This window comes from Podarcis pityusensis, assembly GCF_964106645.2.
Source record: "Podarcis pityusensis genome assembly, chromosome: 8".
NCBI lineage: Eukaryota > Metazoa > Chordata > Lepidosauria > Squamata > Lacertidae > Podarcis > Podarcis pityusensis.
The window spans coordinates 87,045,861-87,069,302 of record NC_138033.1 but is presented as its reverse complement, the minus strand read 5'-3'; the positions used below and the strand labels follow the sequence as shown (position 1 = coordinate 87,069,302).

The 23,442-nt window shown below is 48.4% G+C and overlaps 1 protein-coding gene across 2 annotated transcripts in view; it reads left to right on the top strand.

Moving 5' to 3' along the window:
- Positions 1-23,442, top strand: part of KCNIP3 (potassium voltage-gated channel interacting protein 3) — a 122,507-nt gene that overhangs the window by 6,000 nt on the left and 93,065 nt on the right. The window contains exons 1-2 of one of the 2 annotated variants that reach the window (XM_081017530.1): positions 5,073-5,393; positions 22,373-22,538. In XM_081017530.1, the coding sequence (XP_080873656.1) occupies positions 5,388-5,393; positions 22,373-22,538 (172 nt within the window). In that variant the 5' untranslated portion in view covers positions 5,073-5,387. Of the gene's footprint in view, positions 1-5,072; positions 5,394-22,372; positions 22,539-23,442 lie in introns of those variants that run through there. The other variant, XM_081017529.1, reaches the window with a different exon arrangement.

Here is a 23,442-nt window from a genome sequence, read left to right as displayed (position 1 = left end):
AGAATGGAGATTTAGACACTTATGAATGGCATGGAGAAAACAGCCGAAGAGTCTTTCTCTCTCTGCCCCTCTCATGAAGGGTGGAGAGCCTTTTTCAGGCCAAGGGCCACATTCACTTCTCAGCAACCTTGCAGGGGCCACATTACGGGGTGGGCAGTGCCAGAGGCAAAAGCAGGCAGAGCAGTAAGTGTGAATTCTGCCTTTGCACACTTGCAAAGTTAGTTTCTTCACACTCACACATCACTCTCCATCCTCCACCCAGTCATGCAAGAAGCATTGTCAGGGTTCAAGGGCACATTCCAGCCAGGCAAAAACACCCATGAAGAGGGGCTGGAGAGGAGAGTCTGATAAAGAGGTCTTGAAGGGCACATTTGGGCCCCTAGGTCTGCGGTTCTCGTCCCAGAGGAACCTTTAGAGCAGCTCTGCAAATTCCTAATCGAATAAAAAACTAATAGGTCAGTATTAGTTTCCTCATATTGCCTGGAACATTCTAAAGTGCAGTAAAAATGTCAAGCAGGATTGTATTCTTATGAATGAGCCATTTGTGTGTCGGAAATGGTACAGCTACCAGTGCCATTGTCTGTAAGTGTCAAACAGACCATCCTGACATTCCTTCTGGAAGGAAAAAGTGCAGCTATAGAACTTCCACATCAGTGGAGCAGGGATGACGTGGCACTACTTATTTCACAGCAGGGAACAGTGACATCATCTCCTGGGGGGCTGTTTGCCAGTTCCCTGCATGCCAAATAAATAAACTTTGCTCAGGGAGAGACCCACCAAATAAATGAGCTCAACAGAGGAAGAGGCGGATTCTGTTAGTTGAAGTTCCTTCATTATGACGAAATGTCATGTCACATAAATGCAGCAAGCTTTTGAGCCACCAAGAGCTCTTCATCGGGCTGGATGTTACATAACTTGGGAGGCAGGAAGTGAGAGAAAATCTGGCTCTGTACTGATGTTGAAATGTCTGCATTGGTCAAAATTCATTTTTGTTGCATAATCTTAGAAGGAGTGTGGCTCTGGGGGTTGCCGTGAAGAAAGAGCACCCGGGCCTTGGAAATTTCCCACTATGCTCCTGTTCTGCATGGTTTGACAATCTCTCCTGCTCCAGGGATGAACAGAATTGCCCTTTCTGATTATGGAGGACCACACAGGAGGTCCCAGGATGAGAATCCTGCAGCAATGACTTAGAACGGAAGGTGAGAGGTGGGGTGCCAAATGTTGGCCTCACAACAGAGCACCGTTGCATCACTGCCTGAATGTATTTGATCTCACTGTCAATCAAGGGGGAACTTTTAATGTGAAACTATCCTTGCTGGTGTCTGTGCTGAGTTTTCAAATTCAGTATTGGGGTGCAGACTGCCCTTTTTTCCCAGTTCTTGTCCTTCTTGCTGGATAAAAGTTAGGCAGGGGATTGACCGAGTAGTTTCAGGGACTGGTGAATGCCTTGTTGCAGGAGAAGGAAGTGCCAAAGCAAAGCCTTAAAGGAGGCTGTGTTGTGCTTCCCTGGACCCAGAAGTTTACACTATAACTATAGCTCAGTTGCAGATATTCCCTTTGGGACAAAGTACTCAAGATGTGGGTAGGTACAACTTCAGACTTGCTTGGAGAAAACAGACTACAGTGGTACCTCGGGTTACATACGCTTCAGGTTACAGACTCCGCTAACCCAGAAATAGTATCTTGGGTTAAGAACTTTGCTTCAGATGAGAACAGAAATCTCATGGCAGCGGGAGGCCCCATTAGCTGAAGTGGTGCTTCAGGTTAAGAACAGTTTCAGATTATGAACGGACCTCCAGAACGAATTAAGTTCTTAACCCGAGGTACCACTCTATCTGGATCCATTTTAATCCAGCTTTAGGCCTGGATTTGGCAGTGAAACTGCCTCTGTCACCATGATTGATGACCCTTATCAAGAGAGAAGGCGAGCAACCATGTAAATAAACCATGATACCTCTATAGCTTCTGATGCCATTGACCGTAGTATCCTCCTGGGTCATCTTCAGGGATTGTGTGCTGAAGGCCCTGCCTGGTAGTAGTGGTTCCGATCCTACCACCAGATGCTGTTCCTGCTCACTCCCCTGGGGATTGACTTGCAGGGTCCCACAAGGCTCAGTCTTCTCTCCCAGGCTCTTTGAGATCTAATTGAAGCTGTTGGGAGCTGTCTTTAGGAGATTTGGACTGAGGTGTCAGCAATATGTGGATGGCACCAAGCTCTAACTCCCTGCACCACTTGAACTTGGCTTGAGTTTTGCTCTTTGCTGCAGCCCTTAAATGTTCTCCAAGGCACCATTCCCAAGACAGCCTGCCCTCACCCCCTAGGGGTTATCCCCCAGCTCTGCCCAGGTGCCACTAGGCTCTGACTTTATCCCAGCAGGCTCCACCCTGACCTCATCCTAATCTGACATAGAGCGGGGGTGCAGTTTCCAGGAAGTCTGTCCCCTCCCCACAACAAAATCCATTGAGGGTTTTCTTTTTGGAACCCCTCACCAGATATCATCAGCTATTAATGCTATTTTTTAGGAGCAGGAGAGATCTCGTGCATCACATGTCCTGATGATGTTATGTGTCTAAATGTGAATATGTATACAGGAGACTGTAGGGGAATGAAGTTAACATCCCAGAATGTATCTGATGGAACTGTGTGTGTGTGTGTGTGTGTGTGTGTGTGTGGTTTATGTGCTGCACACTCACTGTTCCTTAATCTCAGCTTCCTACATCTTAAGATCAAGCCCATGCTAGATCCCTTTGTTTACATCATCTAAAATAGCTGTACCTTTTCTCAACCTCTGTCAAATGCTGGTGGATATGAAAAGTATAATATCAGCTCAGCTCAGAAAGCGGAAGGCTGAGACGAAGCAAACAAGAGGGACAGGCACATCATTCCTTGGAGCAAAGTGACTTTGATGGCACTTTGTAATGTTAATGGTTTGACAGTTTGGTTCCTCAGTTGGACCCAGCTCCTTTTTCTGAAATAAGTCTATAAAAAAGAAACCAGCAAGAAAACAAATGGGACAGCCTTGAGGCATATTATACATTTTGGCTAAGTATGGACTACAGTTCCCATTGCTAACGATGGTTTTCTCCAGGCTTAGACATGATTCTTTGATTGAATGGGGTGGAGGGAGGGCTGAGCTATTTATGAGCACTCAGCACATATCGGAGAGAGTGGATGTGTGCAATGCACGAGAGCAATGTAGAATGAGAATACGGTGTATTGGATTGGGGTCTGTTTTCCTATATATCTATTAATGAAGTCAAACTAGCTCTGACTTGCCTTTGGCTGCACTTATGGCTGTAGAGAGGTGAATAGGGTGTCAAATAAAACACAGAATATGTAGTTTTGCGGAGGAATAGTACTGGGGGCTTTAGTTTCGTTTTTTGCACTTTATCTCCCAAGTTACACAAATTTTCCCAAAGGAGAAGGGGACTTTGCTACCAGTTGCTGCAAACCACAGGAGGGGAGGGTCCTGCTTACACATTTCCTACAGGCAGCTGGTTGGCCACTGTGAGAATGCTGGACTGGATGGGCCATTGGCCCAAGGGAAGGAGTGGGCAGCAGTTCATTCTCCCTCCAGAACCTCCTGGCCATTTTCTTTTGTTGCAGGACTGAGCTAGGATGTGCCTCCCAGTTTATGCTGCTCTCCCTAAAGAGGGCTGCTCCCAGGTGCAATGGAGGGTGCGATCCCATCTCCACATGGAAGAAAGATGCAGCTCCTGGTCCAGTTAAGTTTTGTGCATTCATAGAATGGGAAGGGCTGCCATCTTGCCCTTTGCCTCGGGCAGCAAAAGGTCTTGGGGTGGGTCTCTGAAACCTCCTTAGTTATTGCCTGCAGGAGCTCTGTCCTTAGCTAATCAAATGAGCTCTCACTCACCATTGAATGAGGGGCTGGAGCACCATGGAATATTCACAAATCTTCCAGCTGCTGAGATATTTTCAGCACAAAAACTGTCCCCATGTAAATCCTAGGGAGAGACGGGGTGGTGTGTTGTTGGTGGGATGGGGTTCAGTAGAAAAGGGAGTAGGTGGTGGCACCACAGATAAGCAGGCTATGTGAGCGAGCGGAGGAGGGGGAAAGGCTCAGAGAAGGTACTGGATGCAGATACTGTATATGCCTTTGCAAATGTATGTGGACCTCCACTTAGCAACCAGTTCATTTTATGGATGCTTTGTATTGCTATTTACTCAGCTGAGATCACAGAATTGTACAGTTGGAAGGGATCCCGAGTCATCTAGTCCAACCCCCTGCAACGCAGAGATGGTTAGGCTTTATAATTTCCAGCCATTGGGAAATACTCATTATGTCAGACTCCTAATGCCGACTTTTCTTGGGACATGAGCCTGAGATGGCCGGTGCTACGTGTGGCCATTGAGGCATGTTTCGCTGGCACTTGAAACCCACAAGCAGGTTGGCTTCTCCCTGTGCTGAGCTCTTGGTGTGAAGGTCCTCAGGGCATGGAGAGACAGGCGAAGCAGGCTCTAGGGCTGCCTCCCCCAGCCTGGTGCCTTCCAGCTGTTTGGGACTGCCAGCCTCAGCATTGTATGACTGCCTGATGGCAATTGGAAAAGGCTGAGTCCCAACAGAGTCCAACTAAGCTCAGTCTCCGGCATCATTTAATTAGAAATAGAAATATCAGTAGGCATCCATTGCAAGTTCATCCAAACTCCTGTTCCCATCAAAGTAGTTGGGCAAAGATAGGATGAGAAATGGTTCCGGTGGCCCCAGCAGAATGGGGATGACAAGGACCAAGCGGAAGCTCCGGCAGTGCCAGGCAGTGGCGTAGCGTGGGTTGTCTGCACCCGGGGCAAGGCAAGTAATTTGCGCCCCCTAACCCGTGGATTTGCGCCCCCTAACCCTAACCCCCAGATGTTGCGCCCGGTGCGGCCGCCCCCCCTGCACCCCCCACGCTACGCCACTGGTGCCAGGGGCTGCCAACTACGACCCAGATGCATAGAAAGGACCCAACTCTTTAGGTGGGGGCATTTGGGCAGAGGCGGCCTTCCTCACCCCTCCTTCGCAGAATCCGACCCCGCTGGGTGAGAAGGCACAGGAGCGGGGTGGGCGAAGGGAAGTTGGCAAGCCCCGCGAGGCAGGAGGGCAAGAGAGCGGGGCGCTGGTCTCTGGTCTCGCTGCCCAGGAGGCACCTGCCCGCCCTCCCGCTCGCCCGGGGCGGGGGCGTTGCGGGGCCGAGGAGCCGAGGGAGTTAACGCCGCCGCCGCCGCCGCCGTGCAGGCGGGCGGCTTTTCGCTCGGCCTCGGCTCAGCTGCCGGCTTGGGAGGGGACGAGCCGCGCTTCGCCGCCGCCGCCGGTGCCCAGCGCGTTACATCACGGCCAGCTCCGCCGCCGCCGCCGCCGCCGCCCCACGGAAGCTCCGCCAAGCCCGCCATGCAGGTAAGGGGGTCCGGGGGGCGCCGAGGCAGGCGGGGGGCGCGCCCGGTGCCCCTGGGGGTGGGGGGCGGAAGGGAAAGTTTGTCTCAAGGGAGCAGCCCCCCACCCCCCTTTGGGGGCGCCGGAAGCGGGGCCCGGAGGGAGGGAGGGAAGGAAGCGGGTTCGGGGAACTGTTGCTGCTCTTGGTTTTAAAGTGCTTCTCCAGCACTTCTGATGCCGAGACCACAGTCGGGTTTCGTTTCAGCCTCACAACAATCCTGCAAGGCAGGTTAGGAGGGTGGAGGAGAGAGGAAAAGACAAGGGCAGCGAGGGAGTTTCTTGGCCGGTTCCGCGATCTCCAAACTTGCTGCTTTGTGATTCCCCCTTTCAAGTGCTCTAGGCGGGGGCGGGGGGGTCTGCCCCCCATCAGAACAGGTTCGGGCGGGTCTGCAACGGCAGGCCCGGGTGCAACAAGGGCACTAGAGGTGCAGCAATAAAACTGCTAGAACATTTGCAAAGCTAAGCAGGGTCTGGTTTCAATTTGCACGGGGGACCTGTTTTGAGATTCCTGCATTGCGGGGGTTGGATAGATGACCCTCAGCGCCCCCCCCCCAAACTCTACAATTCCGTGATTCTCTATGACAGGACTGGCTGCTAAGTGAAGGGGCCATTAGTTAGGCAAGTCTAGGTTTGAATCTGGTCTCTGGCTCACAAGGCGGCCTCTTGCAGCCATCTATGATAACAAGAGGACTGTCCTATCCTACAGGGTTGTTGCAAAGATTACTGAAATAATGCACGTGGACTTGGGCTTTGAACAGTCGAGAACGCTGCAAAGGGTTGTTATAGTCGGTCTTCATTTAAGGACCTGCATCCACCAGGGATCCAACGAAAGCCAGGAAGGTTGAAGTGGGGCATATTGGGGCTGGCGGCTGAGGCTTCCCACTCCTGTCTGCACTGCAAAGTCCACTGCACCCTCAGCTTATATAGGGATTTTTCTAGCATGCTCCCCCCTGCCCTTTCCCCCTCACCATTTTACCCTTTTAATTGCCATCTTTTCCATCCACTCTCCAGACCTACCACTTTCCCAAATTAAGACAAACCAGGCAGATCATCTGCGTTTTGTTTCTAAGAAGAAAATTAAAATTAAAATTAAAAAGCAAAGCAAAAAACAGGAGCACAGGAGCCAAGGAAGCTTGCTTATACCAAGTCAGAATTGCCCACACTGACTGGCAGCACCTCTCCAGGGTTTCTGAGTGGGGGGAATTCCCAGCTCTTCCTGGAGAAACCAGAGGTTGAACCCGGGACCTTTTGCCTGCAAAGCAGGTGTTCTTCTGCTGTTCTTCTACAGCCTTTCCCTCAAAAGATTTTGAGTCAATTATGACAGTACGCTGCTGCAGAGAATCTTTTCTCCCAAGGAACTCAAGGTGGTGCCCATGGTTCTTCTCCCCATTTTATCCTCACAACAACCTTGCGAAGTAGGCTAGGCAGAGAGAGAGAGAGAGAGAGAGAGAGAGAGAGAGACAGACTGGCCCAAGGTCACCCAGTGAGCTTCATAGCTGAGCAGGGATTTGAACCCTGGTCTCCCAGCACTCTAACCATCATGCCACACTAGCTCCCCACCCTGCTCCCTGCATGCGCAGGAGCTGGCAGGAATTTGGTACTGTTCACATATATTTCCTAGGGAGGAAAAGTGGGTCTTTCTGTGACTAAATGGAGCATTTTCCACAATTATTCCCCTGCTCAGAATAACCACTCAGAATGTGACAAGAAGAGGTCAAAACTGGCCCTTTCTTGCCAAGTAGCTGGCGAAATGGGCAACTCTGGAGCAAGCCTGGAGTGACAGGAGCCTGTCAGAGAAACCTGGAAGTCAGAGTGGCCTCCTTGGGTTTTTTGAGGTCACTTGGCACGCCCCCCCCCCAGTGTTATGCAAAGTCTTTCCTTGTTTTCCACAGAGGAGACTTTTTCTCCTCCTCACGTTATCATCCTCACCATTGACCTTAATTCCCCAGTTCTGACCCGTCTCCCATGCAGTCTGCCAAGGCAGCATGTGAGCAACAAGTTGGTGTTGCCCAAGAGTGTGAGCTGCTTCTCACCTTAGCCCCTGCCACTAGGCAGCTGTGTGCCACCAGGCCACTGCTCTCAGCCTCTGCCCCTCAATTGGGGGTGATAATTAAAGTCACTGACTCACCTTGCAGGGATGTTGTAAAAATGACTGAGATAATGTCGCTGAAGGGGCTTTTGAACACACAAAAGATGCTCTAAAAATGCTGCCTATATTTTGGCTGCAGCTCAGCCGCAGAGCACCTGTTTGCCTTCAGAAGGTCTTATGTTCAATCTCCAGTGGCCACAGGCAGGGAGAAGTGGGGAGGGGGTCTGTCCGAAACCCCAGAGAGCCACTGCCAAACAGTGTTGACAATATTGAGCTAGCTGGGCCAATCGTCTGACTTGGTATAAGGCAGTTTCCTGTGTTCCTATTGGAGGAAGAGTTATGGCTCAGAGGTAGACCACCTGTTTAGAATGCAGGTGTTCCCAGGTTTAGTCCTTGTCATCTTCAGGTAGAGTTGGGAGAGACTCCACCTGAAATCCCAGAGAGCTGTTGGCAGTAAAGGAAGATAGTTGAGGTTTCATTCTGGGGCATAATTTAGCCCAGGCCTTGCATGTGAGCAGTAAGTTCCACTGTGCATGGGGTTGCCACCTGAGAGTAAGGGCTCGGAGCAATTGCTGCACCACCTCCCAGTTTCAGTGACCAATTTGTGTATGCTGACTGTTGGCAGTGAGGATGTGCTGCAGTGCTAGCCCTATTCCACCCCTGGGTATGTCCCTCTTTTTTATCACCTTCACTCCCCTCTTAGCTTGTTCTCAAATCTCTGCCAGTTAGTCTGTACAGTATCATTTGTCTGAGCATCTTTTTACATGACAAGAGCTCCTATGAACAGTCTGCCCAGGAGATTCTGGAGTTGGGGACTAAGGTTGTAAGAAGGCTGTTCTCACCTGTATCGGTTACAATCAGTGCTGTCTCTGTTCTGCTGCAGTTTGGTTTCTCCCAAATTGTATGTTATTTGTCTCACTGTCCACTATTTAATGTCAGTTGCATAAGTTAAGTAACTATTTACGTAACATAAGTGCATTCATTTCAATGAAAAGGGAATGTGAAAAAGAATTCTATCCAGGGCTGTTATCAGGGGTCCCACTCTCAGATTTCCTGCCCTTCCCCACCACTTTTAATCATATTGTTTTCTTTGCTGATAAGATATCTGAGCTCCCTGCAAATCACAGTTGAGACCTGAGCCATCCACCATCATAACATGATCAGAGGCAAATGGATAGGCCTGTGCCCTGAGTCTGGGAAGTACCTACATGCCATCCCCCCGATTCTGTCTGTGGCATTTTGACCGGTGACAGCCATTTCACCACATGTGCATCACGGTGCTCTCCTTGAGGGGAGAGCCTGCATGTGTGAACTTGCTTCTGAGGCTGTTCCAATCAAGTGATTCCTGCACTGCAGGGAGTTGGACAAAAGGGCTCTTGGGGTCCCTTCCAACTCTACAACCTCTATGATTCTGTTTCACTGTGGCAGCTCATCATGATATCTTAGAAAGCCTTCAGAGAGTGAAGTGGGTTGAGCCACAGTGGCTTGCAATCTTGGCATATCCATAAGAAAATACCACAGCAGAATCCAACCTCCCTCCCACCGCAAGTCATCCAGAGGTGGGGGGTGGGCTAAAGACTTGAGCTTGAAGACCGCGATTCCTGCACTGCTTGAATCAGCTGGTCGATTATAGGACTAAGTCCCAGGCTGAATATCTCAACTCAGCCACAGACTTGTTTTGTGTCCTTAGACCAAGCATCCTTCACTTTAAGAGACATTCCCACAACACCATCTGTAACATGTGGATGATAATAATCCAGGGTTTCCTTACAAAAATTATACAAATGGATACATGTGCGTGTAGTGCTTTGAACACTTGGAAAGTGCTGCATAAGTTCTAAGGATCATTTCTTACTGTTTTAGCTACAGGTTATCTGGGTGGCCACAAGCAACCTTTCTCAGACTTGTTTCCCGGTGTGTAAAATCTGAATAATAGCAACATGTTTCATAGGGCTGTTGCAAGAATGAACCTAGGTTGTGGAACCTGTGTCCCTCCAGATGTTTTTAGAGTCCAGCTTCCACCAGCTCCAGTTTACATGGCCAGTGGTCAGGAATGCTGTGAGCAACATCTGGAGGCCCAAAAGTTCTCCATCCCTGAACAAGAAGTTGTATCACTCTTTGTGCAGCGGAAGAACCCATATCAGCCACCTCCAACCTACATGCTGACTGGGGCTGACGGGAGTTGTAGTCCCAAACAGGTGGAGGGCGCAAGGTTGGGAAAGGCTGGCAGTGAGACTTGGCCTCTCCCCCCAAATCTGAAATTTCTCCCCCTTCCCTTTGCTCAAACTGTTCTTGCTTCCCCCCACATTGGACTCCAGAGCTTCCTATTAGCCTCTGACCCCACCATTCCTCTATCTCCTTCTCCATTTGTCTCCTTCTTCTCATGCTGCACAGTCCTCTTGGGTGAACCCAATGCCAGCTTCAGTGACTGATGCCTTTCTTATCTCAAAGAGCAGCTGCCAGCTGAAGCAGCTGCTATGCCAACTGACCCCCACTTTTTTCTGCTGAGGGGGGAGGGCAACCTCTCTTTCAGGCAGCACAGATGAGAGAGAGAGAGAACATAAGACGAGCCTGGCTGCTGTATCAGGCAAAGCATCTCTCTAGTCCAGCATCCTGCCATCACAGCGGCCAACCAAATGCCCTAGTAGGAAGGCTCCCAAACAAGACGTGAGCACAACTTCACTCTCCCCATTTGTGATTCCCCGCAGCTGGTATTCAGAGACATCCAGCCTCCAGCCCTGGACGTAGAGCATAGCCAGCATGGCTAGTGGCCACTGAGAGCCTTTAGGATATTATTTACAGAACGACATAAGCAAACAAGTAAAACAGGTCCTTGCCTTCACTAAATTTATGCTAGTCTAAAATTACACAAAGGGACACAGGTGGCGCTGTGGGTTAAACCACAGAGCCTAGGACTTGCCGATCAGAAGGTCGACGGTTCGAATCCCCGCGACAGGGTGAGCTCCCGTGGTTCGGTTCCTCCTCCTGCCAACCTAGCAGTTCGAAAGCACGTCAAAGTGCAAGTAGATAAATAGGTACCACTCCAGTGGGAAGGTAAACAGCGTTTCCATGCGCTGCGCTGGTTCGCCAGAAGCAGCTTAGTCATGCTGGCCACATGACCTGGAAGCTGTACGCCCGCTCCCTCGGCCAATAAAGCGAGATGAGCACCGCAACCCCAGAGTCGGCCATGACTGGACCTAATGGTCAGGGGTCCCTTTACCTTTTAAAATCACACAAAGGGGTGAATGAGGAAGAAGACATCAGGAAAAGGGAGGGGAGGTTACAAGGGATGATAAGACTACACTGACTTCGTAAGAAGAGCTCAGCTGGATCAGGCCAAGGGCCCATCTCCACGGCCAACATGATGCCCCGAGGGGAAGCCCATGAGCAGCCCAACCACACTCCACCTTTCCAGTTCCCAGCAACTGGTGTTCAGAGGCTTGTTGCCTCTGACAGTGGAGGCAGAACATGACCATCATGGCAAAAGAAGACAAACGATGAAGACCCTTCACCCATTATATGCTTTAGGTGTACATTTAAAAGCATAAAGTATGAATGAAGCAAATAATATGTTTGCATGTGTCACAGGGATGTGCTTGTCAGGGAACCTGGATTGCCTGTGGAGCCTGTTAAGTGCACACTTGTGTTGGTAGCAGCTCAGAGTGTGAAAAGATGACCCAGAGAAAGACCACGGATTCACTGGTTCAAGAGTTTGCTTCCTCTTACTGCTTTTTGCACTAAACAAAAGCACAAAGTTGAAAATTGGGAATGACCTCTCCCCCCCCCCCATTTTTATGTCAATTGCAATTATAATACAGGGGGGGAAATGAGTTTGCATTTAAAAGTGAACCTACCTAATTTGCACTTCCTTAAACAATGTACAAATCAACCTTCAAAATTCACACTTATCTGATTTTTGCAGAGCAGTTCTCCCAGCCAAGAAACATATGCAAAAATGCATGTACTAGGGGAAGGTGTGCATATAAATGCATATATTAATGAAAATAGCAGATAAAAACACATTATTTTAGGGGAAATATATTAGGGAAAATTGCATGTAAAAACTAACGCATTAGGATAAATTTGCACTAAAATGCTAATGAATTTTCATGATAACTAATACAAATCGATATAGAAATGTGGAGAACTGAATTTAAGATTGGAAAAATTAGAAACTGAGAGAAACTGAAAAGGACAGATTCACCTCTCTCTTACTGCAAGGCAGCCGAAAAGTAACTGAGAACAATTGCCCACAGGACATATGGTAGACTTGCATAAAAGATGTTAGAAACTGGTAATCCAGCTCTCAGCAGATCATGGAAGTTTTTCCAGCTTGAGAGGGCAGTGGCTGGAGATGCATTTGCACAAACCCATGGGCATCCTCAGACAGTGTCTTTTGCTTAGATTGGCTTGAAAGGCAAGCACATAAAAACGTACACTGGTCTAGAATGCCTGTTCACACAACAAGAGCAGATCATCTTCTTTGCAAGCAGAAGGTCCAGTTTCAATCCCTGCCGTCTCCAGGTAGGGCTGGCAGTTTCCCCTGCCTGCAGCTCTGAAGAGCCACTGCCGGTCAGTGTAGATCATACTGAGTTAGATGGGCCAATGGCCTGACTTGGTATAAGGCAGCTTCCTAGGTTCTTATTCAGGATGATCAACAGCACCGTGGGTGAAAGAGGCATCAAACACGTATTAAGCCTCATGTGTGCAAATACCCAGTAGCAGTTGTTGTTAGCATCTGTCTGTCTTGAGAGACAATGGAGTGCGCCTCCAGGGGTGAAGTTAAACCGCTGTGTTACCAGCACCAAAGTGGGTGCAGTCCTGGGTAGTGCGTATGGAGGTCCTGGGCTGCCCAGACGACAATATCCTCCTCTTGCCCTTGCTGATGTGGTCCAAATGAAAACAGAGCAATACATTTGACACCAGCTTGGCTGCAGGAGTTGCTGGAAGGAGGCCTACAAGATGCTATTCCAACAGTCTAAGGGACTCCACTATGGATTTGTTTTGAGTTTACACACAGAATCATAGAGTTGGAAGGGACTCTGGGTCATCTAGTCCAACCCCCTGCAATGCAGGAATCTCAACTAAGGCATCCATGTCAGACGGCCATCCAACCTCTGCTTAAAAACCTCCAAGGAAGGAGAGTCCACAGCCTCCCGAGGGAGACCGTTCCACTCTTGAACAGCTCTTACTGTCAGAAAGTTATTCCTGATGTTTAGTCAAAATCTCCTTTCTTGTAACTTGAGTCCTCCCCTCCAGAACAGGAGAAAACAAGCTTGCTCCATCTTTCAGGTGACAGCCCTTGAATATTTGAAGATGGCTATCATATCTCCTCTTAATCTTCTCTTTTCTAGGCTAAACATACCCAGCTCCTTCAACCATTCCTCAATACAAGGAGGGAATTGGTATACCTGTCTGACTCTCACAGAGGCTGATTAGAAGGAGATAAGCCCTGAACAATGATTCACACTGAGCCGCTGAGTGGGACGTCAGAGCTCCCTGAAGCCCTGCCTTGATTGGTTGATTTTTCCTGGCTCATGACTTGTGAATTACTTCCCTGCTCCTCATGCTATCAAAGGTAGCAGTTGGATGAGGAAACACTGGTCATTTCAGGCCAGGTAACGAACACCTGGTTAGAACCCTCTAGAACAGACTTCCCCAACCTGGTGCCCTACAGATGTTTTGCACTAATACTCCCATGAATTTAAAATTGTGTAAATACACATACTTCCAGGGGAGGTGGGAGAGGAGAGTAAAGCACTTGTAGTTTTGCTGGTTGGAGGATTTGGAACACAGAGAGAAGGGACAGTGGCTGGAGAGAAGGGGGGAAAGGGAGAAATGGAAGAGGAGTGAATAAATGGAGGATGGGGAGCAAAAAAAAAAAAGTAGTGAAATATAAAAAGGAAGGATGAGGTGGAGCAGGATGGAGGGAACAAGAAAATGAATTGAGCTGAGGGAGGATGAGGAAGAGAAAAGGGGAGGGGACAGGAAAGGCAGCCAGAGGCTGGGTAGATGGAAGGATGAAGACAAAGAAGTGAAGAATAGGAGAGGAAGTAGGAGAATGGTTTGCTCTGGCAACCTGGCCTAGCTCTGCTGCAATGCCTGCGCAGGTAACGGTAATAATGATGGCCATTCTCATCATTAATTATAGCCTTAATGAATACAAGTAAAACATAAATATGTACATAGGGATGAACTAGCCCCCCCCCCTTTATGGTGCCCTGCCCCCTGAACTCTAAGGCTGGCTATGGTCCCTGCCTGCCACTCATGACCAAATACTGTCTTGTGACAGAACCATTTTTGGGATTGTTGGAGACTCTGCGGCTCTTTGCGGAATGCTTCAAAGAGCGGCTTGATCTTCCTGTGCCGCTGGCTTTTGAAACAGGTGTGCCTGCCGGTGGCAACAAGGCCAATGCCAATAAATAATGAAGAACCTGCGAATGCCGAAAACAAAAGGGGGAGACGCTTGTCTGAATTATTGATGCACACAGAGAGAAGGATCCAGCAAAAAGATAGATAGAATATAATGACCTGTTTACCTGGTCAGTTATATGTACTTCTTAGTTCTTTGTCATCTGCTGTTGGACAGACATTTGCTGGTCTATGTTCTGAAGCTGCTTCTTTTAAAAATAGAACATGTTAATACAGTGGTACCTCAGTTTTTGAGCGTCCTGGAAGCCGAAAGTTTCAGTTTCCGAATGCCAAAAAACTGGAAGTAATTGCTTCCGTTTTCGAACACTTATCGGAAGTCGAATGGCTTCCGCTGCATGTTTTTCAGTTGCAGCCAGACTTTTGCGCCTCGGTTTTCGAACATTTCAGAACTCGAACAGTCTTCCGGAATGGATTACGTTTGGTAACCGAGATACTACTGTACTGCACTTTGTTGTTCTCACCAATCTCAAATCATTTTTTTCCTTATGTCTTTCTGTTTTAAGAAGGAATGTAGGATGATCCACTCTTTCTGCTAAAACCTACATTGAATGTATTTTGTTGGCATAGAAACATCAAATCGTGCCCAGAGGGCTTTTTTGCATAACATGCCAAGAAGACAGCCTGAACCAACTTGGTGACTGCCAATTGTCTTGGACTACAATGTGCAGGCTGGGGCTGATGGGAGTTGTAGTTCAAAACATCTGGAGGACATCAGGTTGGCAAAGGTTTACATTACATCAAGTTTTACATTTCCAGGGGTGAGAGAGGGGATTAAAGGGTTTCCTGCTCTTCATAACAAATGTTAACTGGCTGCCTTGGAGAGCCGACTGTCACCAAGCATTATGACCCCTTGAGACCTAAGTTACAACCTAATTTAAGAAGTTCGGTAAATGAGTAAATGTTTTAATGCAAGTCATAGTCTGAAAAGATCTGTTGAAATAATACAGCTGCCTGCGTCCCTGTGACCTGGAGGCAAAATCCAGAAGCAAAAATGAGCTAGCTGGAGTGGGAACATGGAATCTAAATTTAAAGGAGGTAACATCAGCCAGACCTAAAATGGCATCTACATGTTAAAAGTGCTTTTCAGAAAATGATGCACAGCTTCCCCTACTTCTCCAAAAGCTAGGCTTGCTCTCCAGCTATTAAAGATGCTTTAGCTGAACACAAAACCACTTCAGAGGGTTGAATCATCTGCTGTGTCTCTGCAGCCAGGCAGGCTAGAATCCAGAACACATCGGCGGCAGCACCGTGGCCTATTTTTAAACAAGGTGTGCGTGAGGGGAGGGAAGCATCTACAGCAGCTAGCTTGCAACAGGGTGTGGTGAGGATTTGCTGCTCTTTGGCAGAGTAGCCACCTTAGCAGAACAGAAGCCAAGCCAAACCTGTCCTTTGTTCGGAATGTTGTTGAGGAAAAGGGCCAATTTATGGAGTATCTCAAGAGAGGCTCAGAAAGTTAGCTTGGCTGCAGAGGTGCATTAACCACTTGCTCCACTTTTCTTTTTGCTGGAATTATGATGGTATGCATGCAAGCAATAACCATAGAATCAAAGAATTGTAGAGGTGGAAGGGACACTGAGGGTCATCTAGTCCAACCCCCTGCAATGCATGAATCTCAGCTGACAGATGGCCATTCAAACCTCCAAGGAAGGCATCTAAAACCTCCTGAGGGAGACTGTTCCACTGTTGAGCAGGTCTTACTGTCAGAAAGTTATTCCTGATGTTTAATTGGAATCTCCTTTCTTGTCACTTGAAGCCATTGGTTCAGGTCCTCTCCTTCAGAACAGGACAAACAAGCTTGCTCCATCTTCCATGTTACAGCCCTTCAATATTTGAAGATGGCTATCATATCTCTTCACAGTCTCCTTTTCCCCAGGCTAAACATACCCAGCTCCTTCAGGTGTTCCTCATCATCATCTAGGTCACCCTCATCTGCACACCTTCCAGCTTGTCAACATCCTCCTTAAATTGTGGTGCCCAAAATTGGACACAGTATTCTGGGTGCGGTCTGACCAAGGCAGAATAGAGTGGTACTAATCTGGACACTATACTTCTGTTGATGCAGCCTAGCATGGTGTTATCTTTTGTTGTTTTTGCTGCATCACACTGCTGACTCATGTTAAGCTTGTGGTCCACCGAGACCCCTAGATCCTTTTCACACGTACTGCTAGTAAGCCAGGTGTCGTCGTTTTCCCCATCCTATATTTGGGCATCTGATTCTTCCTGCCTAAGTGCAGAACCTTACATTTGGGCCTACTGAAATTTTGTTAGTTTGTGCTTAGTTCTCCAATCTGTTAATATCATTTTGAATTCTGAATCTGTCCTCTGTGGCATTAGCTACCCCTCCCAGTTTGGTGTTGTACTGGTTCTAGGGGTTGCTCGTGCGTAAGCCGGTGCCTATCTCCCCGGCTGGGTGCAAACACCTGGCTGGGTTGCCAAAGTGAACCTTTTCTGTCCGGACAGCCACTCACCCGTGGCTGACTCAATCGCTGGCAGAATCCGTCAGTGGGCGTTTCTTAAACTTCTTCCAGCAAAGAAGCTCTTTGACGCCTAGTCTCCTCCTACTCTCTCTGCGCGAAAGCCTTCTGCGCAAGGAGGGCGTGGGCAACGGAGGACCCCTACTCTCCCTGCTGGTCCCAGGCAAGGAGTCATGGGACCGCCTCACCGCTTCCCCCATCTGCCCCCCTTCTCCACTGGTGCTACGCTGATTCTCTTCCCCAGAAGATGGGCTGCTTCTCCCGATCCCTGGACGCTCTCTGGAATCCCTCTGGCTTTTGCTCTCTCCCTCCGGCACTGATGGCAGTTCCCTGACATCCACCTCCTCCTCAGGACCCCCCACCCCACCCCTGGCGCGATTTTCCGATACAACCTCCTCTCTTTTTTTAAAAAAAATAATATTTATTGAGAATTTTAAAATTACAAAGAAAAAAGAAGGAAAAAACAAGAGAAAGAGAAAAAGAAAGAAAAAAAGTAGATAAAAGTAACAATTAAACAATACAAATCAGTAATAACCAAAGTCAAAAAAAAAAAACACACAATACATCAAAATCAAAAAACAAAAATAAACAAAAAATTAAAAAACAGATCCAATATTCCCAGATCCTTAACTGTCATTACCTTATTTCATTGACCTCCTCACACCTCCCTTTTTTGTATTCTAGTTGTTAATTATCTCAGCAAATCCTTTCCATCTTTCACAATATTCTGTCATTAAATTACCTTAATCTATTATAACCTTATCTTACCATAAAAAACCCTAAAACTTAAAACTTAAATCTTATTTATACCAAATTCTCTTAACCATAACATATTCTTACATAATTCTTTTTAACATTTCTGCTAAAGCCAAATAATTTCATTCCAACATTTTTCTAATACTCATTAATTTTACGATACTTTTCTAAATGAATTTTTAAAACTTTCTTCCAATCTTCATCCATCGTCTCTTCTTCCTGGTCTCGGGTTTTGTCAGTCCTTTCTATCCCATCCATCTAGTCCATCAACCTGGTGACCTTATGTCCGAGGCTCTTAAGTCTCTTCCATGTCGCTTCTGCAGGTCTTCTTCATATTTATACCTGTACTTTACTTTGTCTTCTGCTCCTTTCATTCGGGGAGACTCCAGCTTGACAATATTTTTGTCCCTTCTCGACAAGTCAGCCCCTTTTCCATAGTCAACACTGAAATCCATGTGGTATTTAAAGGCATGTTTCAAGGTCCCTCCAAAGTTAAAGGCCCCCACAACTCCGAGCTCCCCCCGGCCCAAAGCCAGACTTGGGTCAAAACATCCCTGCATAGGGGGGTCTATCCAGCCCCCCATCTCCAAGCCAAACTGGACTCCATCTCTCCAAATCTGACTTTTTCCAGGTTCGTTCGTCGAATCCAACCACTCATATTCCTGCTGGGCCACAGCTCCCTCCATCTCTGCCACCCGAGGTCCAGAAACAACCTCCTCCCTCATCTGATCTGTCAAGGCACATTCCTGGATTAATTCCTGAGTGGGTTCTATATAGGTACCCACTGCCTGTCCAAAATTTCCGATCGCAACAGTCATCAAATCCATCTTCTCATGTAACTGTTCCAATAAAGCACTTGTCTTGCAAAAGGCAAGCACCAAAGCCTCTGAGCACATTCTTGTTCAAGGTTGAAGTCTGGTCCCACGATCTTAATCTATTGCAGCTGCAAAGCTCCCCAGTTCGGTTTTAATAACAGTTTCACAAGCTCCCTCTAGGGGAAACAATTTCTATTTGTATCCATCTTTTTTTTTTTTTTAAAGCAGATCTAGCAACAAAGTTTTCCTTTTTGAGATATTTTGTCAATATTTTGTTCCTTTTAAATGCGAAGGGGAACAATGGAATCAATATGTTTCTCTTCTTTTAACTATCTATCAAAAACGTTTGTCCATAGTCAATGAACTTCCCCAGAACATCTGTCCTGACACCCCGTTCCCAGGTTCAAGACGGTGGGAAATTGCCTTTCTTTACTCTCTCTTCTGCAGGTTTAAACAGTCTAAAAAAAAAAGTTCCCCCCTCTTCTCCTGCTTCCAAGGGGGGTTCAGTACTTTTAAATGATGAAAATTTGATCCTTTACAGACGACTTTCTAAACTCTAGCTTGCCGTGTCTTTGCTTCAATCTATCTACAAAAGCGAAAGGCGGACTTCCTGTTTAGACCTTCCCGCTTCAGTGCCAATTTTTTTAAAAAAATTCTTAATCCAATTTTCCGTTCTACTCACGGGCAGTTGTTTAAAATCCAATTGTCCACAGGAAAAAGTCAGCGCTCTCCGGCAACAGCAATGCGGCTTCACTCCGTGAAAGAAGCAGTCAATTCAAAGCACTGCGCCACTCACCCCACGTCGCTCCGGATCCCCTAAACCGGGTTTCCCCGCGAGTGGGGGGGGGGCGCAAAGGTGCCAGCCGAATCCCACATCCACAGGCTTCTCCCGCCTGTGGTTTTTAATGGGTCTCCGCCTCGCTGTGGCGGTTCAGACCCTGTTTTCCACGGAGCGGATTCCTCCCGATCGGAGGCGCCAACCCGGAAGTCCCCGATACAACCTCCTCTCTCTCCTCGACCAACGATGCGGGGAATCCCCTGAAAGAACTGTCATCATCTTCTGAGGTTTCAAAACCAGCCTCCCATCCGCTCGGATCTCTTCCAGCTGGTTGAACCTCCCAGTCTGATTCTTCTCCCTCGGACACCTCCCCTCCCTCCTCTTCAGAGGCAGGAAAACCCACAAAGTCCCTTCGTCGTCTGTGGGTCCAAATTCTTCCTCCCAGAATCTAGCTAATGGTTTGGGCTTACCCGGGAACAAACCATGAAACTCTTCCACCAGATACCCGTCAGTGATTGATTCAGCAGGGACCCAAGTGTTTTCTGACCTGGGTTCTCCCTCCCAGGCTACCAAGTACTCTACCTGGCGACCTCGCCACCTCGAATCGAGTATTTCTGTAGCTTCGTTACAGTGTTCCCTCTCCTCTACCCGCGGGTGGGTGGTAACCCCTCCCTCCCGTCCCGGGAATTCCCGCCCCTCCCTGTAATGTGAAAGTAGGGACCTGTGGAACACCGGATGTATCTTCATGCTGTCAGGCAACTTGAGTTTAAATGCCACTGGGTTAACCTGCTGTATTACCTCAAAAGGCCCCAGCCGCCTAGGCTGCAACTTCTTGCACCCTCCCTTTAGGGGCAACCCTTGGGACGACAACCACACCCGGTCCCCACCCATATGGCCTCCCCCTCCCGACGGTGCCTGTCTGCCTGCCTCTTGTAAACTTCCTTCGTCCGCTCCAAGTTCAGCCTGAGTTGCTGGTGTAAGGCCTTCATTTCCTCCACAAATTGCTCAACCACAGGTACACTCCATCCTTCCTCCCCCCGCCCCGGGAAGGCCCTGGGGTGACGCCCGTAATTGGCCATGAAAGGGCTCATTCCCGTGGACACGTGTTCAGCGTTATTGTACGCAAATTCAGCCAAAGCTAATTTCTCTACCCAATCGTTCTGCCTCTCGCTGACATAGCAGCGTAGGTACTGCTGGAGTATACCGTTCACTCTTTCGGCCTGTCCGTTGCCTCGCTGTCAAGAAGCTCACCTCCGAGATTACCCTCAATGGGACCCCATGCAGTCTAAAATTGTGGTCCACAAACAGCCTGGCTGTCTCCTCTGCCGATACTGCATGCGAGCAAGCTACGAAATGGCACATTTTAGTCAGTAGATCGACCACTACCATGACCGCTGTCTTTCCCCTTGACTTGGGCAGATCTGTCATAAAATCAATGGACACCACCTCCCAGGGCCTTTCCGGTGTTGGTAAGGGTTCCAGTAACCCTGCGGGGGCAGTCCTTTCCCCCTTTGCCCTCTGGCACTGGTCGCACCCTCGTACATATTCTCGTATGTCTTCCCTCACCTTTGGCCACCAGAACTGCCTGGTGACAAGTAGCATGGTCTTGTGCTGTCCAAAGTGCCCAGCTGTTGGGTTGTCATGGAGCTGTCTAAGTACCTTCCCCCTCAAAGTCTCTCCTGGTACATACAGCGCCCCCTTGTAGTACAGTAGCCCTTCCTTTTCCTCAAACCCTCCATTGTCTTCCTTTCCATCCCTGAGCTCCCTGATTTTTGTCTGAGCAAACTCATCGTCTCTGGTGAGCCCTGCTAGTTCTCGTTTCCCTACCAACGCTCCCCCCCACACACACCGGTCCTCGGGGGACACGTGCCTGGTCTCTGGTGGCCCCTCTCCTTCCATGTACTCCGGTTTCCTGGAGAGTGCATCTGCCCTCACGTTTTCCCCTCCCGGCATGTATCGTATCTCGAAGAAAAACTTGGCGAACTCCTGGGACCACCTGATCTGCCTCTGGTTGAGCACTCGCGCGGTCTGCCAGTATTCCAAGTTCTTGTGGTCAGTTCGGACCTGGATATTGTGCCGCGCCCCTATCAAAAGATGTCTCCATTGCTGAAATGCCGCATAGATCGCAAGCAATTCTCGGTCATACACCGCGTAGTTTTGCTCTGACTTGCTAAGCTTCCTAGAGAAAAAGGCACACGGTCTCCAGTTCTCCTTGGACCCGGATTGCAAAAGTACCGCTCCAATCGCGCGGTTGGACGCGTCCGTCTCCAGTCTCATGGGCTTCTCCGGATCCACGTGCAGGAGCTGCTCTTCCGAGGCGAACGCCTTCAGTTTTTCAAAGGATTGCTGTGCATCCTCTGTCCATGCGAACTTCTTTTTGCTACTAAGACAATCCGTTATGGGCGCTGTCAAGTGAGCGAAGTTCTTTATGAACTTCCTGTAGAAGTTGCTGAAGCCTAGGAACCTCTGCACATCCTTTCTGTTTTTGGGGGCCTTCCATTCCAGCACTGCCTTCACCTTGCCTGGATCCATGGCCAGTCCTTTGTCTGACAACCTGTACCCCAGGAACTCGACCTCCCTGGCGTGGAATTGGCATTTTTCCAGCTTGACCCACAACTGATGCTTCTTCAGTCTCTGTAGCACCTCCCTGACGTCTCTGACGTGTTGCGTTTCATTGTCCGAATAGATTAAGACGTCATCCAAAAAGGCTACGAATTCTTGTACAGCAGGGGCCCCAACACATGGTGCATGAAGGCTTGAAAGCAGGCGGACCCCGATTGTAATCCAAATGGCATCACTAAGTACTCAAAAGCCCCCAGGGGGGTGAACATGGTCGTTTTCCATTCGTCCCCCTCCCTTATCCTGATCAGATTGTATGCCCCCCTTAGGTCCAGCTTGGTAAAAATCTTCCCCTGCCTCACCCGTGTCAAAATATCGTCAATCCTGGGCATTGGGAAAGTCACGGGTTCTGACACCAGGTTTACGGCCCTGTAATCCACGACTAATCTGGGCTGATTAGTCTCTTTTTTGTCCACAAAGAACACTGGACTGCCCCCCACCGCCTTTGATTCCCTTATGAAACCTCTCTTCAGGTTCTTGTCAATAAACTGCCGCAGCTCCTGCAAGGACCGCTTATCCCCAGACCCTGCTATCATCATTTGAGGCTCTTCTGTATGTGCCTCCACCATGAGAGGTCAGGAGGGTGGCAACATGAGAAGGGGTCTTTTCTGCAATGGATTCCCTCTTGTGAAATGCTCTCCCCAGGGAGGCTTGTCGTTATATATGTTTAAGTGACAGGCAAAACATTCCTCTTTCCCCCCGCCTTTGGCTAATTAAGCAATCTATGGTCTTTTAAACTGTGTGTGTGTAGGATTGGTTTGTTTGTCTGTTTGTTTTTTCCAATAGTATGTATTTTTGTGTTTTTATATTTTAAACCAAGAAGGGTGGTATAAAATTGTATTATTATTATTATTATTTGGTAGCAGGGAGGGTATGGGGCTGGGGCTGTTCAGGATATCACAACGTGTGACATGGAGTATTTGACTAAGAGGGAGTTGGAAGCCACCATTCTGAGGCCTCTTGTACCTCTTCTCTTTTAGGATGACAGCAAGGAGACTGATGGCAGCCTTCTGGGTGATCCAGGCCAGACTCCCCCCGGGAGGAAGGAGAACGTGAAATGGCAGAAGCCGCGGCTCACCCGCAAGGCTCTGATGAAATGTTGCTTGGTGAAGTGGATCCTCTCCAGCACTGCTCCCCAGGGATCAGGTAAGGAGTGCAGTGGAAGCGTCTGTGCTCTTTGGATTGTCTTCAGCAGTGCAGATATTTGTCATTTTTGAGTCAGTAACAGTTATTCCAAAGGTGAATGCAGTGCATCAAGTTCAGTTCATTAGACTAGACCAGTGATGGCCAAACTTGGCCCTCCAGCTGTTTTGGGACTACAATTCCCATCACCCCTGACCACTGGTCCTGTTAGCTAGGGATGATGGGAGTTGTAGTCCCAAAACAGCTGAAGGGCAAAGTTTGGCCATCACTGGACCAGAGCATGGTGCTGATAATGCCAAGGTGGCAGGTTCAGTCCTTGTATGGGACAGCTGCATATTCCTGCATTGCAGGGGTTGGACTAGATCAGGGTTTCCCAAACTTGTCTCTCCAGCTGTTTTTGGACTACAATTCCCTTCATCCCTAGCTAGCAGGACCAGGGGGCAGGGATGATGGGAATTGCAGCTGGAGAGACAAGTTTGGAAAACCCTGGACTAGATGATTCTCAGAGTTGCTTCCCACTCTATGGTTCTGTGATTTTATGATTCTAAGTAACAATAGAACACACACCTTCGCACAAGGGCAAATCCTTGTGGTTAGCAAGCTCCGCACAGTGCATCCTTCATAATAACACCATAATATTAACAGCAAAACTCTATTACAAGTGGGAGACAAAGAAGATAATATAATCAGAGAGTTGGAAGGAACCCTGAGGATCATCTAGTCTAACCCTCTGCAGTGCAGGAATGTGCAGCTGTCCCATACAGGGATCAAACCTGCAGCCAGTAAGTGCCATGAACATGATGGGAATACAATATTAAACCATAAATACAGATGCTAAACATTCCAGATTTATACATAGTATGAGGGAGGATGCAGTCGGTTGTGTTCCTTATTAACATAACTAATA